Consider the following 18,154-nt stretch of genomic DNA (forward strand, 5'->3'; position numbering starts at 1 on the left):
GGGATCGAGCCCCACACCGGGCTGCCTGCTCTGCGGGAAGCCTGCTTCTCCCTCTCCCACTCCCCCTGCTTGTGTTCCCTTTCTCGCTGTGTCTCTGTCAAATAAATAAAATCTTTTAAAAAAAGAAAGAAAGAATGCTGTGTGAATTAGACTCCGGCAACCCTCTAGGCCTTTACATGAGAATAAGCTTTTATCTTTCCAGCGTCTTAAAAATTGGGAGGGGCGGTTGGACTGGCCTTGGGGAGCAGGGAAGAGCAGAGCATGAGAATCTACTCTGAGAGGCACGGAGGGAGCCTGGAGTTGTACTTGCTAAGGACCTCCGTGGTAGGAAGAACTTCATTTAATGTGGCATTAGTTTATACCAGCAGACAACCGTAGTTTTGACATTTGTGAAAGTGTCAGATCAGAAGAAAGAAACCATTGGATTGAATCTCTTAGTCCTCCCAACCTACCCAATGTAAACCTCCAAAATGCCAGGGAACACTGGACTATTCATTTGCCTTAAGATTGCCTGCATTTCAAGTTCACACTGGTTCAGTATCTAATCCCAACATTCCCAAGTGACCTGAGTACATATGTTTGAAACTTAATTCAAATACAGTTCAGCCTTGAACAACATGGGGCTTTGGGTTGCCGAACCACCCCACCCCCCACCCGGCGCACAGTTGAAAATCCACATACAGGTTTGGATTCCCCAAAACCTTAAATACTAAAAGCCTACTGTTGACCAGAAGCCTTACCAGTAGCATAAACAGTTGAGTAACACCTATTTTATATGTTCTATGTATGATACGCTGTATACTTACAATGACATAGTTGGAGGAAAGGTTATGAAAACCATAAGGAAGCAACATGTGCAGCGCTATACCGTCCTTTATCAAAAAATATCCACAGAGAAGTAGAGCCCTTCAAACCCATGCTATTCAAGGGTTGACTGTACTTACTCTAGATTTCACTTAGCATTTTCAAGCACTTATAAAGCAGAAAGGCAAAGTAGTTTTCAAGTAAGTGACTTTTATTTTTCTCTGACATTTCACAGTCAATTTCTACAAAACTTCATATTTCCTCAAAAGAATTCACATTTGGTAAATAAATCTCTACCCTAAAGAATTCATAGCAGGAAAAACACTTCAATATATGCACGAGAGTTACTTTTCTGTTGCAGGAATCATAGTAAAGTCAGATAATACTATAATCAATAAAAAGCCATGAGTGTAATAAATTACAAATGTTATTAAACTCCGTTCCCATAACCAGTTCCATCAGCAGCTTTTTCTAGACATGTCTCACCCCTGCCAACAAAATCTGCCAGTAAGTTTTCTTTAAGTGTTGGTCTGAACTAAGAATTGCTTCTCACTTGCAGAAGACGGCAGCTCTGCCGCAGTACTTCATACCAGATCAAATCATGCCCACTAAGACCATCACTACTTACAGCCTTGTGCAACCACCAGAGATCCTTCTGGTCTACTCCGAGGTTCCTCCATGTGCCGATCTGGCGTCTGGCCCCTAATGTCTGGGAGCCTCAGTGGACCTCTTCTTCCAAGAACTAGCTTCCCTAGTTGGCTTCATCTGCTTACAGCTCCACGAGGGAAAGAACACCCATGCTAACAGCCTAGAGAGACTTCCAGCACGAAGTCACACAATCAGAGAGAAGCCGGGGAGGTGCTGCTTCCCCTGCCACTCAGCAGTGCAGATCAATGGTGGCTTTCATCATCTTTTACCATAACAGGAAGGGAAATGCCAATCTTAATCTAGGAAGAAGAGTCCAAGAGGGTGATAGCTCCACAGAGGGTTTTTCCGATGGAATAAATTTGGTTCTCAGCAAGTATGTTCAGATTTTTGACACTCAGTAAGACTCATGACTGGCGCCCAGGCTGTTCTGAGTGCACCTGTCTCAGTAGCTTTGCTGCCAAATACGTTCTGCCAAAAAGGAAGCTTCCTAGCATGGTGCGCAGAGCAGAACTGTCGTAGTACCACACGGATTGAGGGGAGGCAAATGGAGTGGGCCAAGAGGAGAATATTCAAAGGAGCTGAGAGTCTGCTTAAAGACACATTTGTTGGGATTTTGAAACTCCTTCAGAAAGCAAATTGCAGGTAATAATTCTGCACTGATCAGGAGAGTGCAGAGATTTTACCAAGCTCTTTTTAAATTGGTCATATCTAAATCATACATGTTTAATAGCAAAGTGAGGGCAATCTGAAGCCTTGAAATTTAAAAACTATGTGACAGTTATAACTACCAGGTAAATGTGAGCATTAGCTTCTGGCCCTGGTGAAACTTCCAGAACATCTTTCTTTGTAGAAAAGGTGAAGCTGGTCATACAGGATTTCTTATTAAGGTAATTTGCACAGAGATTTTCAAGAGGATGAAATTTTTAAATGAGATAAAAAGTCGGAAATGATACTACTTAGAAATTCCATTTACCTTTACCATGAAGCTCAAAGAATCGGTATCATCTGGACATTGTATCACACCCTCCATTTCTAGATGAGCTTCAAACAACCAACCCTACACCTCTGGCTTTGCTGCCGACATCCAACGCACAAAGGAAACACAGAAGACTCTGCCCCGCAAGTGCTCCACGGCACTGTGACATGCAACAAATGAAAACTTTGGAGAGGCAAAGAAAATCGGTACGAAGAATGGTTTCCAACGTTTTGGGCACTTCAATGTCATGACCTCAGGATGGTTTTAATTCAAAGTGGGTCAAGCTTAGTGATCACTCCTTTCCTCTTTTACAAAAACAAAAGGGGATAAAAAGGTGGCAGCAGAGAGTTAATTTACGTACATTCTCAGAAGCCACAAAGCTCTCTTTTGAGATGTTCACACATAAAACAGGTTGCATTGTTTCAAAAGAAGGGGCGGGGGGGGGGGGGGGTGGGAAGCATACATTTCCAGACTCCTCCAAACTCCCAACCAAGAGATGCTGGCCATGTCTACTTTCTTCAGAGTCTAAGTCAAAAAAGCAATTCAGCAATTATAATTCCAGATGGTACTGAATCCATTCCATACTTTACAAATCTGAAGTATTTTGCCTACCAGTTTAAGTGAGGAGCAATCTGGCTTGTGATTAGAGTGAAAGAGTTCAATGGTGCGACCCTCCCGCCTCGACTTTCCAGTTTAGGAAGACAGAGCGTCACATGCTTAAGCGCTTGCACCCTCGGCCCAACCTGTGCCCGAGGCATTTTAGCGTTTGCCCAGATGGCACGATGCCTTGTGGAACGCAAGACGCCTCCTCTTTCTCTCTGTGACTAAGACATTCAAGGGAAGCTCCACAAAGGGATCCTTCTGTCACCTACTCCCTGGTTTGACAGGTGTCACTCTGTGTGCTCCTCCCCGTCACTGTACCCTTGATCGCAGTGAGTGCGTGGGACGGTGGGAGGTGACAGCCACAAGAGCCCCACACAACCATCTCTCCTGCTTGGCCCCGCGACCCATCTAAGTGCCTGCAGGCTGAGGAAAGGGGCCCCGAGGGCGCTCCGAATCTGAGGTCCTCAGAGGGACAGGGACGTATGTAAACTGTGCACAGACCACAGGTTAAGACAGCGGCCGGGTATGGGCATGTGGCTTCCTAAGTGAACTGCCCAACAGTTTAAGTGTAGAAGGAAAAGCTCTTACATAAGCTTTGGGAAACAGGAGTAGAAACAGCCAAAGTGTTAAAAAGAACCGCTCAAGTGACAGCAAAAGCCTCCTGGGTTACATGTCTGGGTGGTCGGAGAATGCTTCCAGGTCACTGCCGCTATGCCTAGACCCCGAGGTTAAAGAGGCCTGCAGCCTGGCCCAGGCCTGAGGAGCCCTGCTCTTGGTGGCCTCGATGAACAGCCGGGTCTGCTCCTTCAGCTGGTCTAGCTCCAGCTGAGTCGCCTGGTTCTGACGAATCAACTCCTTGGTTTTCAGCGTGATCTCCAGCAGACCGGACCTGTGCAGGACGAGCAGGGTATTGTGAAAGCGCCTGTGCTTGCTCTGCCGCCGCTCTTCGAAGAGCTCGGGGCTGCGGCAGAGGCGCCCGGCCGCCCACAGGGGCGAGAGCGGGGAGCTGCTCTCGCCGCCGGGCGGCGTGCTGTCCGACGCGCAGACGGGACTGGCGGGGGAAGCGAAGGTCAGGCTGGGGGCTTTAGCCACGTGGCTGCTGGACACCGGCTGAAGAGTCTGTGGACTTCCGCCCGCCGCCAGGGAGGGCACGCCCTGCGGAGCGGAGTCCTCGGCCCGCTGGGCGCCGGGCGGTGCGGGCGCCGGCGGGCTGGGGGGCGCGGCGCCGGGCTTGGCGGGCTCCCTGGAAGACAGGCTCGGCCCCAGTCTCTCGGCACAGACTTTCTTCTGCATCCCGCTGTCTCCTCTTGCTTCTGTGCTGACGGAGAGGCCCCTTTTGCCTGGGTGGGGGGCGATTTTGGTGTAAGAATTTAGAATGGGCAGGTAGTTCCTGGAGTCCGACTTCTTCTCACCGGCGTGACACGGGCTCGCGGGAGGCGGCGCGGGTGGGTGAAGGAACAGCAGCTGCGGCTGCGCCGAGATCACCTCGAAGGAGGGCTGGACGGTCCACGACTGGAGCTGGGATGAGCTGCTGCCCTGCGAACAAAGGAGAAGAGCAGCACGCTGCCGTGACCTGCCAAGAGGGGAGGCGCGGGGAGCTCCCGGCCACTGCGGAGCTTGCCTCACTGGCGCGCTAGCCCTCCTCACGAACGTGACGGAAAAGCGGCCTGAAAACCCGTGTGTGTGTGTGTGTGTGTGTGTGTGTGTGTGTGTGTGTGGTTTGGGTGGTGTGTGTGTGTGTGTGTGTGTGTGGTTTGGGTGGTGTGTGTGTGTGTGTGTGTGTGTGGTTTGGGTGGGGTGTGTGTGTGTGTGTGTGGTTTGGGTGGGGTGTGTGTGTGTGTGTGTGGGGTTTGGGTGGGGTGTGTGTGTGTGTGTGTGTGGGGTTTGGGTGGGGTGTGTGTGTGTGGGGGGGGGTTTGGGTGGGGTGTGTGTGTGTGTGTGTGTTTACCTTTCTTAAGGGAAAACTGAAGGAACTCTATCATTTTCATTCAAGTGCTAGCCCTCAGAGAGAGATCGTAGGCAGGGGAAGTAATGACAGGGTTAAGGTCACAACTGAGGCAATGAAAATACGGATAGTGCGATGTCCTGACATAAAAGGTGATCATCTCAAGACTATAAATATGTCTTCACACCAAAGTCTGTCTTCATTTAGTTACATCTGGGACCTCTTGCACCTGAAAATGACTTTGGATTCGAGAGATACATATTGTTGGGGCCGCCCGGTCACCAGTAAGCCATTCAAGAGAACGGTGCCTCCGCGGTGCTCACTACGTAGGCGGGGGCACTGCGTGTGGCCGTTTATGTGGGTGCTCTCATCTCACCTCGCTAATACCCAGGCCGAGTTACTGTTTCTGCTCATATATAAGAAATAGAGGCTCAGAAAGTGGAAATAACTCGCTTTAAGCCTCTGAGCTACTAAGTGATGGAGCTAGGATTCCATCCTCGGTTTGACTCTAAAGTCCATCCTAACCATTCACTACTCAGCTTTTGTTATGTTACCCCTCGATTGTACATTTTTATTCTTAAAATACTGATTCAGATGGAAGTCTAATAAAGAAGGGCATGGCTTGGGGCACCTGGGTGGCTCAGTCGTTAAGCATCTGCCTTCGGCTCAGGTCATGATCCCAGGGTCCTGGGATCGAGCCCCACATTGGGCTCCCTGCTCAGCAGGAAGCCTGCTTCTCCCTCTCCTGCTCCCCCTGCTTGTGTTCCCTCTCTCGCTGTCTCTCTGTCAAATAAATAATAAAATCTTAAAAAAAAAAAAAAAGCCAGTCCAGTTCTGACTCAGTCCCAAAGATATGGGTATAGATGAGGCTAGGAAGAGAGAACCCGATGGAGGTTCTTACCTGTGGTGGGGCCATTTGATTTATCTGAAGAAAGCTATGGACTGTCTTCCCATATCTGCACACCATGTTGCAGACATTTCAGCTTCTTGGATGCCTGGCTAGGAACTTTAGGCCAAGTTCAACTACAGTTCATCTGTACAAAGGCTAGGATGACCCAGAGAGTCCATTCTGGAGCCCAGTTGGTGTTTGAACATACCCTGGGGTGTGCCTAAGCAAGCAGTACCAGGCCTAGCACCACATTTCCTTGTCAGAGGTCCAAAATTAGAGGTCTTTTGAAGTAGAGATCAGCCTAGCCCACTCAGTCAGGAGCAAAACTTCACGCTATCCCCCTAGTCACTTATGCCATAAGGACAAGACCTAGGAGGCAAAGAGATCCACAAACTGTCTAACTCATTACTCTCCCAAGATGATTTCAGTGGATTGTTCTTCCTAATGCGGCTGTATGCTCACTGCCTTCATAGATACTTAGCTTATTTGTTCTAATTATTAGATTCGACAATGTATTATTCACATTGAAATCATCTGAGGGAACACGGGACAAGATTTTCGGCTTGGATAGGATCTCAGAATCATTTCACAAAAAGCTTTCATGTTAAAGATGAGCAAACTGAAGTCCACGGTGGCTAAGTAATGATGTGCAAGATCACATGGTCTGGTGGCAGGGAGGGAATCAGACCCTCACAACAAAAATGACTAAAAGCAAGCAGCAATAATCAAGACATTACACAATACGCAGATTTTTTTTTTAAGTGTACAAATTATTTTAATTTTGGCATGTGCTGGATTCAAGCATGTCTGAAAACACAAAACAAAACTCCTAGACTGCTCCTCTTAGGTCAGCCTGCCTCGCCCCGAGCCTCCAAGCTCCTGATCGAGCCCAGCAGCCTTCCTTCCTGGAGGTCTTTGTCCTGAAGAATGACGCTCTGCTGGAAAAGCCTACTCACTCCTCCAGCCCTCAGGAGCTGCCAGTCTCGCCTACCACAAAGAAGGCACATAAACACAGACAGGCACACAAGAAAGAGCCAGAAGGGAGCAGGAGAGGAAGGCGGGGACAAAAAGAGGCCGGAGGAAAAACAACCAAACCAGAAGCAAGCGGCACTGGGGGGGGGGGGGGGGGCCTGGACAATCTCATGTGGGATCCATCTCATGTCTTTATTTCCTCTATTTGTCTCACTAAGGACAACTATGTATGCTTCCAGCTGAGATGTGATCTGCCAAGGAAAAAAATCTTCAAATTCTTAATTCTTTCCCCCAAGTCACTAGGTTGCCTTGGTGACAATCAGTTTGTGTTCCTCTGTAAGAACGAGGTAAACAGTTCAGATCCTAGGGTTTCCTGTCAGGCTCTCGCCAGGTTCTTCCACCTAAGGTGGGAAGGTCAACAACACAAAGCCAGATCTCCAACTTCACCAGCTGCAAGCAGCCTCATCAGTGGACCCACATGGGAACTGATAATGCTTTTGAGCAAAGAAGGGTAAGATTAAATGTTCTTTAGCCAAGTTAATGTGATTGAATTCTCTGTTTCAAGCACTGGGCTGAGCTTACACTTTCATTTCTAAATCTTCTTTTCTTTCATATCCAGACAATAGTCATGTCATATGCATAGTTATGTAATAAAGCCCCAAACAGGGTACTTTTCAATTCCACAACAATGCTGTGTGGACTCTACTGGGATAGCCATACCCAAACCAAAGAGCTGCTTTCTCACTAATGACATGGCTTTGAGAGAACATGGAAATTGCCTCTCCTGCTCAAACAAGTAAATACATCCTACATCTCTCAATTTAAGGGCAACTCAAATTAAAAAGAGATTCTTTTGTTTCTACCCTCAGTTCTGCCATATGTTAGAATGCACTGAGGAAGTTACAACATTTTTACTTTGTTCCTTTATACGTGACAAAGAATTCTGGGGTCCCTATGGACAAACCAGGAATACAGAAATAAAGTAGTCCTACTGTCTGGAAAATGGGAACACGGGTCATGATTATCACAGTCCTTCTGAAAACACTGTCCCCAGGACAGAAGCACACATCAGTGTGGTTCCAGTGGTCTGCTTCTAAAATCCTCCTTGATGGAGAGGGAGAGGCACTGTACACAGGGAGCTCAGAAACTTTAATGTGCAGACACATCAGGAGACAGTAGTCCTCCTCACCTGTTTGACCAGCACATTCTTCATGACAACCATCGGTGACAGCGTGGGGAAGGCACTGCCCGCAGTCTTGGAGTTCTGCCTTGGCCTATCTTCTCGGCTCCAGCCTAAGGCACTCAGCATGTCCTCGGACTCCATCTGCTCGGCCGAGCTCAGACACTCTGAGCTCCCATCTGCTGGGCAGAAGAATGGTCAGTTCGCATAGGATCTAGGCTAGGGGCTCCTAAGCAGACCTTCTAAGGAGTTAACAGACTTCTCAAAATGGAATGCAACATTTGTGATATACATTTTTGTGAATTTTTCTGAATGGGTCTTTAGCTTTCATTGTATTCTCAATGGAATCCACACATGACCCCTCCTAGCCCCAAAAGATTACAAATCACTGCCCTAGGACAGCAGACTTCCTTTCTAACTCTATTACAGACAAAAGCTTGCATCAGTTAGGGTTTATGTGAAAGTAATCATCACCAGCCTACAGGAGAAACAGGTGGAAGGTTTCAAAGTTAGATCATTACTTTCAAGAATCTGCTGCTGAGACAGGAGGGGAGTGTGTGTGTGACTGGGGCAGGATTAAGACCTTTAGAGGCTTATTATTATATCTCAAGATATAATAATAAAAACAAAACCAACCTTATGTAAACCTCAAAACTTATATCCATGCTGAAATTTAAATAGCTCCATCCTAAATTTTCTAATTGCACAATTCTGGATAAGTTCATCAAAGCTGAAATTTAAAATGTGTCTGTTAGCCACCTCCACCCAACACCTCCAACAAAGGAGGTGTTGGTATCCTAAATGCACACTGAGTGTGCCTCTTGGGGATCCTGCACAATGGGAGATAGAAAGATACTCTCCGAGGTAAAGAAAATGAGGTTGCCCGATGTGAAATCCATACAAAAAGGACTTAATTAGCTACCTCCTAGAGTAAACCAAGAGACTGCTCTAATCCTGCTAGCGAGGAGTCTGGGAATACACTAAATGCTCATCAAGAATCTGAGTAATTTGGCTGAGGCAGGACGGAAATGTGACTATAATTTAAATGAGTGTAACTGTCAACACTTGCATTTAATCAGAATCTCTAGTGATGTTTTTTAGAATTTACAGATGTTGGGGGCCTCCCCTCAATCTACTGAATGACTTATCTGGTGCCCAGGCAAGTGGATTTTCACAAAGCACAAGGATTCCGAATGTGCACCTCTAGTGAAGAACCAGGGCCAGAGACAAAGGACCTGAGAAGCAATATGCATGCCTAGCGCATGGATCTTGTTTCTAAACGCCATTCTGCACAAAAAGAAAAACAGATCCTTGGAGAAACAGCTGAGTTCAATTCAAGTCCTTGGCAGTGAAAAGTACATGATGAGCCTGGACATCTTACTGTCCCAGAAAACAAGGAAGTGCTCAAACACAAATGGGGTCAAAGTCGAAAAAACACAGAACTATCTAGAAGGAGTTCCCACTGGCCAAATTTGGGACAATTATATAGGAAATGAATTACAAAAGAATTCCATGAATCCACAGTGGTACCCTGCTGTACAGAAGACTGTCAGCTAATAAAGTGTACAAGGAGTGATAAATCGGATCACCATTTTTAAGCCAAGGATGTAGTAATTGATTCAGGCAAGGAACATCAGTGGTTGCTAAAACCACTGGTCAAGAGTTTTTGGGAAACAGGATAGTTACGCAGTGTCAAAGTATCATCCCATAAACTATGTACTAATTACAAGGAGAAAAGGGTACTTTTACAATAAATAAATCTCCTATATGTTTACACACTACCTTAACCACATGACCAGCCAGGGAGGGCATCACCAAGAACAGACAAACTTTGGAGTCTCGTTATGTGCTGCTATGGGAAAGACGTAACATCAAGAGTGTAGTACTCTGGTAAAGAAAAAAATGCTTATCCTGATTCTAATATGGGGAAACTACCAGAAAAATCCAGAGAGTGAGACAGTCTACAAAACAACAGGCCTAATTCATTCAAAAATGTCACTGTTGTTAAAGAAAACAAAGGGAAGAAGGGAAGGAAGGAAAAGGCAAGGAAAGATGAAGATGCTGTTCTAGACTGACTCAGACTAAAAAGGACAACTAAATGAAACGCACACAATCCTCAACTGCATCCTGGATCCAAAACAAACACATTGACAAAAAGATAAACAGTTATAAAGGACAATATTGAGACAATGGGGAAAATCTGAATATGGACTGTGGCTAATTAATAACTACATCAATGTGAAAATTCTTGGTTATGACACTAATGTTGTAATTATACAGAAGAATTTTATTTCTTTAGAAAATTCGTACTGAACTATATATGTTTATATAAAGATATGTGTGTGAACAGAAAGAGGTGTGTATGTGTAGAGAGATAAAGCAATAGGGCAAAATGGTATTACTCAGTGGATCTGAACGAAAGACATCTGTGATGTTCGTTCCGTTTTGTGTATATTTGAAATTTTTCAAAACATAAAGCTGGGAAAATAATTCAAATGGGAAAAACTACCTTGGTTTTACAAATCCCATCACGCTCCAAGGTAACTGGAATGGTAACTTGGGGAACTGATGAACTCACTCCCTGGCACATGGCCCAGGAGAGGCCGGAGGCATTCACTGGGGCCACTTTCTGGGGCATAACGATGATTTTTAATCCCACCTTATGTCTGAACAACATAATGCTCCTTAAAGTGCTTTGACATAGAGAATAAGGCAACTATCAGAAAAACTATCCAGACTTTGGGACATACTACAAAACATGTGGCCTGACAAGGCTGAGGTTGTTGGAAGGCAGATGTTAATGTCAATATCCTGGCAATAATCGGTGGTAGGATTACGGATGTTTAGTTCTTCTTTGCATGTTCCTAAATTCCGAAGCTTCTACAATGAGCACGTATTACCTTCATGATATGAAAAAGAGATGAAAAACAAACATGATACTAAAAGAAAAAAAAGAGCCATTAGGCCTACAATGTTTCCCAAACCAGTCTGATCACAGAAATCACCAGAGACACGTGTAAAAAGTGGTAAAACCCATCTTTCAGGCCCTCCCCGAGACCTTCACTATCGTAATCTCCAGGAGATTACATTTTCTTGTGATCAGTATTTTTTTTTCTTTTTAATTCTCCCTCAGAGAATGAACCCTGCCCACACCTTGATCTCAGACTTCTAGCCTCTAGAACTGTGAGATGACAAATGTGCTGTTTCAGTCATCCGGTTTGTGATACTGTTATGGCAGTCCTAGCAAACTCATACACCATCCTAACCAATAAAAGTCTGGCTGGAATATGGAATAACCTTAGCTCAATCCACGGCAATATTCAGATAACAGGAACTGCACAGGTATCCACGTGCCCCCCCCCAAACTTCAACCATAATCTCAGCCCAGTCCCTGATGAATTTGGGCCAAAGGTCAGTATATATGGAATGCCAAAGCAAGGGAATCTTGTGGCTGTCTTATAGAACACCAAGAAGTGTGGATAGCTGCACCAAATGTAGGTTTATTTTGTTTTATATTTTTTAAAGATTTCATTTACTTGTTTGAAAAAGAGAGTGCGCTCGAGGGAGGGAAGCATGAGCAGGGGGAGGGGCAGAGGGGAGAGGGAGAAGCAGACTCCTCGCTGAGCAGGGAGCCGGATGCGGGACTCGATCCCAGCACCCTGAGATCATGACCCAAGCTGAAGGCAGACACTTAACCAACTGAGCCACTCAAGCGTCCACGTAGGTTTTAGTCCCTGCACAGAATATTTTCACTCCAGTGTAGCAACTGTGAGCATCTCAGACAAAGTGTATTCCTCATCACTGGCTACTCCTGATCAATTATTGAATGAATAAATGAATAGATGAGGTGGATTTGGCTGACTCAAGAATTTCATCAGACCTTGCCACTAAGTACTGGGCTATAGTGTCGAAAGGTAGGGCCTCTGGAATCACACATCCCTGGATTCAAATTCCAGCTCTACCATTGACCAGTTACCTGATCTTAGAAATTATGTATTTAAAAAAAAAATTTTTTTTTAATTTTTAAAAGATGTTATTTTTTTATTTATCGTAGAGAGAGTGTGTGTGCATGAGCGCATGCAGGGGAAGGAGGAGAGGGAGAGGGACAAGCCAACTCTATGCTAAGCAGAGCCTGAGGCGGGGCTTAAAGCAGGGCTCAATCCCAGGACTCTCAGATCGTGACTTGAGCCAAAATCAAGAGTTGGACGTTTAACGACTAAGCCACCCAGACACCCTGGAAATCATGTAATCTTTCTATGCCTCAATTTCCTCATCGGTAAAATGGGGAACATAATAGTTACTTTCTTACAGGATAGTTGTTATGATTTATTTTATGTGAACTACTTAGCATGATTCATGCCACGATGTGTTGCGGCTGGTTCCTCCCAGCTCATTCAGACTAACGGTATACATCTTTTCTAATTCCCCAATCTTCCCATCCCATTTGGTAACATCGTATAAGTAGCTTGAAATTAATTGGTCCTGGTGAGAGTGTATGTATCATGGAAACCGGCAGACATTATACATCAGGGGCTGGCTTGCCAACCAGCCACCGGTTACAGAGAACTTATATGGTAAATTCTATGTAAATGTTAACATCATTATTATTATTCAGTAGGTACTCCAACTCCCTTGGGAGCTTGAAAAGCCATTCTGCTAATTAAATGAGTAACACTGATGAGATTCCTTTAGCAACTGATGACCTCAGGGGAATCAGGACATACCTGGGTGGTAGTGATCGGTATTTTTAAAAAAAGAATCTCAGGTGAGCCTTATGATGAGTCAAGCCTGGGAAACAATGCTGAGAGAGAAGAAAAACCCAAAGGGCTAATAAGCTGGCCCTCCTTCCCTGGACTGTCCTTTTTCTAATCCTTCGATCAGTTGTTACTCTGTTCCTCTCTGAGCAACAATCTATTTTTAATTTGGCTTCTCATGCAGTATGCCTACAGGGAGAAAACACACCAGTCTAGGGATGAGAGTTCTAATTTTCCTAACAGCTGCATTTTATACTATAAATTAATAAATCAACAAGATGGATTGATTAGTCTCTGTGAAGCTGGATAACATACATCTTCCTCTAGGAGAGGGGCTCTACCTCCTGGATGCTGACCCAGCCAGAATCCCCTGGCATCATCTTTCTGTGTCCTCTTGGCCAAAGATGTTGACACTAGAGCCATATTTAAGCCATTACCCTCAAACCTCGAAATACAAGTGCCCAGCACAATAAAACATTCGCTGTGTAGGAAGCTCGCCCTTTCAGATAAGGTTTAAAACAAACTAGTGAGGAAACCTAAAACCATTCTACTTGCTTGTCTCTAATAGGGTCTCCAGTTTGGAAGTATACTGGGGGGTCTCCATCCAAATACAGAATACACAGATCCTGGCAGGGATGGGTTGTGGGGGGAAATGTTTTTAGACATGGCAAAATTACTTTCTTAGCGAAAACAGTTACCTTAAATTATATACTACTTTTGTTTTTCATTTGCTACACGGTGACACCACACAGTAGTACTTTTTTTCCGGCAATGTAGCTATTCCTATGAAAAAGGAGCTAAGACAACAGAATTGTATTTAAATATTTTTTTTTCCAGTCATCACTTGCAGTAGTTGGACATGTTAAGATTTAAAGTTGAGAGAGTCTGAGTTGAAAAAAGATGGCAGATCACCCCTTCAGAACTAACCCCCAATGACTCTGATGGGTAGCCCAGCATATGGCACCAGAATTACCATTTTAAGAGATCAGATAGTTATTTATCCTGTACATGAAAGCTTCCCACATTTATCACACAAATGAGTTTTAGGGAGGACATTTTTCAGGCAAATCATTCATTGCAATGTGGAAGGAATACGGTATTTTTAACCTGAAAATCCAGAGTCCTTATCTGACTCAGCAGCTGCCATGCCGAATTGACGAGCCGCCTTCTTCATCTCCGTGCCTTTGCCCAGTTTGGCCGAGAGTCTTCTGGGGCTCTCTCTGGACGGGTTTTTCCTCTCCATGTTTTACTGGGCTGCAAGCAGATTCATCAATGGTCCTCCTTTCATCTGAATTGCCCTGGGAAAAACAACAATTACGTAAGAAGACAGTGCCTGGAGAGCTGACACAGGTGATCCAGGTGGTGAGAAAAGTGAGGGCAGAGAACGCTGGCCTCGCCCACTTCCTCCGTATTTTCTCAGAGGCCTCCACTTATACGGGCTTCAAGTTTGCTATACAGGAGAATGGTTTCCACCCAAAAGGAGGTTCACTGTCCTCTCCTGCCCTCAAAATCCATTACAAATTCAGGGCACACAAACCACGCTTAGTGGAAGCTTTGTAAACTGCTAACAAAGGCACACTTGATTAGGCTTTTTGGAAGGGGTAACTCCCCCCACCCTGCTCCCCAGGGTTGAGAGGAGAGGTGATGCCCATCTTGGACAAGGCTTGCCTTCCCAGCATGCACTGGCAGGCTCCAGACTTGGTGCCACCTCCCACAGGAGAGTTGCTCAAATTAACCTTTCACTTCTTTGGATGAGGTACTACTGAACAGAGTAAACACAACTCCTCGTATGTGCAGGCTACATTTTGGCTTAAAAAGAACTTTTCTGCACAAATAAGACCATGTATAATTGTGCTTTGATTCTGTACAAGTCCACACACGTTACTGCTGTAAATATCCTCCTCAGTTGCTCTTCCATTTTATAGAGGAGGAAGTTGAGGGTCAGGTTAAGTGACACTCAGTCATTTAGAAATAGTTATCCAGTGCCCACTATGAAGCAGGCATTGTGCTAGGACCAATACAAAGTGCACAGAACAGACATGGTCGCTACCTGGCTGGAGCTTATCGTCTAGAGAGCCAGACAGACACTAATCAAGTAATCATACAACTACTTAATCACTTTTTTTAAAAGACTTTATTAATTTTGATAAAGAGAGAGGGAAAATGAGTGGGGGGGAGGGGCAAAGGGAGAGGGAGAAGCAGGCTCTCTGTGGGGCAGCTGAGCAGGGAGCCCGATGTGGGGCTTGATCCTAGGACCCCGGGATCATGATCTGAGCTGAAGGCAGACACTTAACCGACTGAGCCACCGCAGGTGCCTCACTTAACCACTATTTTTTATATCAGCTGTGAAGGGGAGGGGCTAACAGTCTGGGGTGGGAGGTACTGGGCAAGGGAAGGCTTTCCTGAGGAAGTGACATGTAGCTGGGATCCAGAGGAGTCAGCCAGGGGAAGGGGGATGAGTGGGACGTGGCCCTATGAAGGCCCTAAAGGAGCAAAGAATCTGACACATTCAAAGAGTTGAGAGGCCAGGGAGACCAGAGCACGGTGCAGGGGGGTAGAAAGCCCCCCATGCACTTGCGCCTAGAGGGACTGGTGGGGGCCAGACGGGCAGTTCCTTATAAGCATTTTCGAAGCATTTTGGAGGCTGGACTGAGGTTAAAATGGAGAGAGGAAAGAGAGGCATTGAGATCATTTGGATACTACCGCAGTAGCCCAGGTGAATTAAAGTGGTGGCAGTGGGGATGGAGAGAAGGGAACAGATTAGAGATATATTTAGAAGGAAGACTTGATGGGGTTTGGTGATTGCATGCTGGGAGGGAGATGGTGGGACCATTTCCGAGGCTAGGCAGCCCAAGAGGGCACAGAGGGACTGGGTGGCATGGCTAGGCCGGTCCGGTCTTGGCTATGTAGAGAGAAGTGACTGTGGGTCATCCAAGTGGAGATGCTGGAGAGACTGTCACATGTACAAGTCAGGAGCCCAGAGAAGCTAAAGAAGCCTACACTTGCCCCAGTGACACACGAGTCCACAGCAGATCCAGGGCTTGGCTAACAGTGCAAAGAATGAGACAAATGAACCCTTCAAAGAGCTGGCAGAGGCTGAGAACATTCCAGATATTTTAACAAGGCCATTGGAGTCCCTATGGAATGGCAGTGGTAAGGATGGCATGGTAAGAACACAAAGGCTACTGCAGGCATAAAGAGAACAGGGAAAATGGCAATGACGATGACAAGTGGGCAGGTGCTGTGGTCTGAATGTTTGTGTCCCCCCTCCCCAAATTCTTATGTTGGAATCCTAACCCCCAGAGAGGATGGTATTAGGAGGGGGGGCCTTTGAGAGGTGCTTAAATCATGAGAGTGGAGCCCTCGTGAATGGGATGAATGCATTATCAAGGAGACTCCAGAGAGACCCCTTGCCCCTTCCACCAGAGGACAGTGAACGCTCTGTAACCCAGAAGACGACTGTGCTGGCCCCCGACCTTGGATTTCCAGCTTCTAGAACCGTTGAGAAATACATTTTTGTTCTTTATGAGCTGCCCAGTCCGTGCTGTTTTGTTACAGCAGCATGAATACACAAAGATACTAGGTACAAGCAATGCCTGGTGAGGTTTTAATTCACAGTCGACTTGCAACTCCATCCATTTGTCCTTCTGAGTGGAGAGGAACACGAGCTCCCTGCCAAAGGGCACTGTATCTGGAATACCCTGAAATGCCAAGTCTGAACACTTCTCCAGCAGTGGATATAGTGAAGAACATCAACTACTCCAGAAGCAGAGGAGCAATTCAAGATAAAATTAAGACAAGGATGTTCACAAGCATCCTTTAGCAACCCTCTTGCTCATACTTTTGCATTCAGTAGAAGTGGACTTAAAGGGAACTTATCTGAACGAGACTGAATTTTAAACACAACTGCAAGTAAAAATTATTTTGTATCCTATCTAACTCATTCAAGGGGACTGGCTTCTCCCATTCAATCCATGTCAAACCAAGCACTCTTGGTCACAAGTAAGTCCTATGTGCATAAAAGATAAACAATGGCACTGTCCCATCTTGCACAGCACGATGGAAAAGCAGCATCTCTATTGGGTGGCTATGAAATTGGACAGCATGAATAATCCAGTTTAAAAAGGAGCCCAAAATGTAGAACTGTATGTCTCATTAAATCAGGATCCTTCTGTATGGAACCCAACAAATGTGCATAGTTTCACATTTTCCTGAAGTAATACCATCGAAAGGGAACAGGAAGCTTCTTCAAAATGGAAGGAGGTGTAGCTTGTGGATGGGCAATCAGACTTAAGAAAGTCTGACCCTGCTGTTGATTTAGATCAGGAAGGTAGCTCATGTTAGTTGCAACTAATTGAGCGCTTGGCAAAGTTTTCACATTACCTTACTAGATGTGAATTATTTTACAGGTATTTTAGATAAAGCATCCCAATTTAGTCTACAGTCCTTTTGATAAGACAACAAAAAAGGTCTTGCTACTGTTACTAAAGTGTGGTCAACGGAAGTACAGAAGATACACAGGAGTTCTGGCTCATTGAGAAGGTGCATAATTGTGGAATCAAAACACAAATGTTGACTAATAGGTTAAAAGGAGAACAGATGCAAAAATGTTAAATCCTAGAGAACTGGTGGCAGTTGGAAATAAAGAACGCATAATCCACTTTAGAACAGCAAACGGACTACTTTGGATGTGAAAGTGGCTAAAAATATGAAAGCCTCTGTCCGAAGTAAAGTTCTTTTTCAGCAACAGACAGCCTTAATGTCTTAGGAAGGTGGGATGGACAACGAAAGTCTACATCATCACACCTTGACCTCTCTTCTCTGAGAAGAGAGGCACTGCCTTCCTGGGAGTGGCCCTGGGGACATCAATTAGCCAGTAAACAACAGACCCACTCCTGCACAACACCCTATGAGGCCCAGGACAGCAGAAAAGCACACAGTGATGGCATTTACCACCACTGCTCTCAAAGCCAGGGCCATGCAAATGGCAGTCTGAAAACCTCAAGATTGTTTTTCCTCCTCAATATTATTTTACAATCAAGGTAGATGCTCATAAGCTTACTAGCGGTTGAAATTGGGTTACTAAGCTCTTACCCAGCGCACCATCTCCTGCTTCCTGGCACAGACTGGAAACCACTAACCCTGCTTTACAAACATCTGAGCTCCTCACATGCCTGACTCTCTGCTAAAAGGGCTCCAACTTAAGTTCCCCCAGACTGTCAGAATCGACCTAATTGGGCCTCTTCTAGGTGCACACATGACACATTGTCCAGAACGTTCCCAGAGGGAATAGTACACATAAAACTCATAATGGAAAGTGAATCAATAAATATAGAAGTTTATATAAATAGGCATAACATAAAATTTTAACAAGTGCTCCACA

The 18,154-nt window shown here is 45.4% G+C and overlaps 2 protein-coding genes across 6 annotated transcripts in view; both read right to left on the bottom strand.

The window, feature by feature from the left end:
• Positions 1 to 1,559, bottom strand: part of TMEM63C (transmembrane protein 63C) — a 125,318-nt gene extending 123,759 nt beyond the window's left edge. Inside the window, exon 1 of the mRNA XM_027569776.2 lies at positions 1,433 to 1,559. The gene's annotated coding sequence lies outside the window, so the exon portion shown is untranslated. The remainder of the gene's footprint in view (positions 1 to 1,432) is intronic.
• Positions 998 to 18,154, bottom strand: part of CIPC (CLOCK interacting pacemaker) — a 30,855-nt gene continuing 13,698 nt past the window's right edge. For all 5 annotated transcript variants that reach the window (XM_027569788.2, XM_027569787.2, XM_027569785.2 and 2 more), the window contains 3 exons: positions 13,879 to 14,069; positions 8,027 to 8,196; positions 998 to 4,567 (listed from right to left, as the gene is read on the bottom strand). In XM_027569788.2, coding sequence (XP_027425589.1) covers positions 3,698 to 4,567; positions 8,027 to 8,196; positions 13,879 to 14,014 — 1,176 coding nt within the window. In that variant the 5' untranslated portion in view covers positions 14,015 to 14,069 and the 3' untranslated portion in view covers positions 998 to 3,697. The remainder of the gene's footprint in view (positions 4,568 to 8,026; positions 8,197 to 13,878; positions 14,070 to 18,154) is intronic.

This window comes from Zalophus californianus, chromosome 6 (assembly GCF_009762305.2).
Source record: "Zalophus californianus isolate mZalCal1 chromosome 6, mZalCal1.pri.v2, whole genome shotgun sequence".
Taxonomy (NCBI): domain Eukaryota; kingdom Metazoa; phylum Chordata; class Mammalia; order Carnivora; family Otariidae; genus Zalophus; species Zalophus californianus.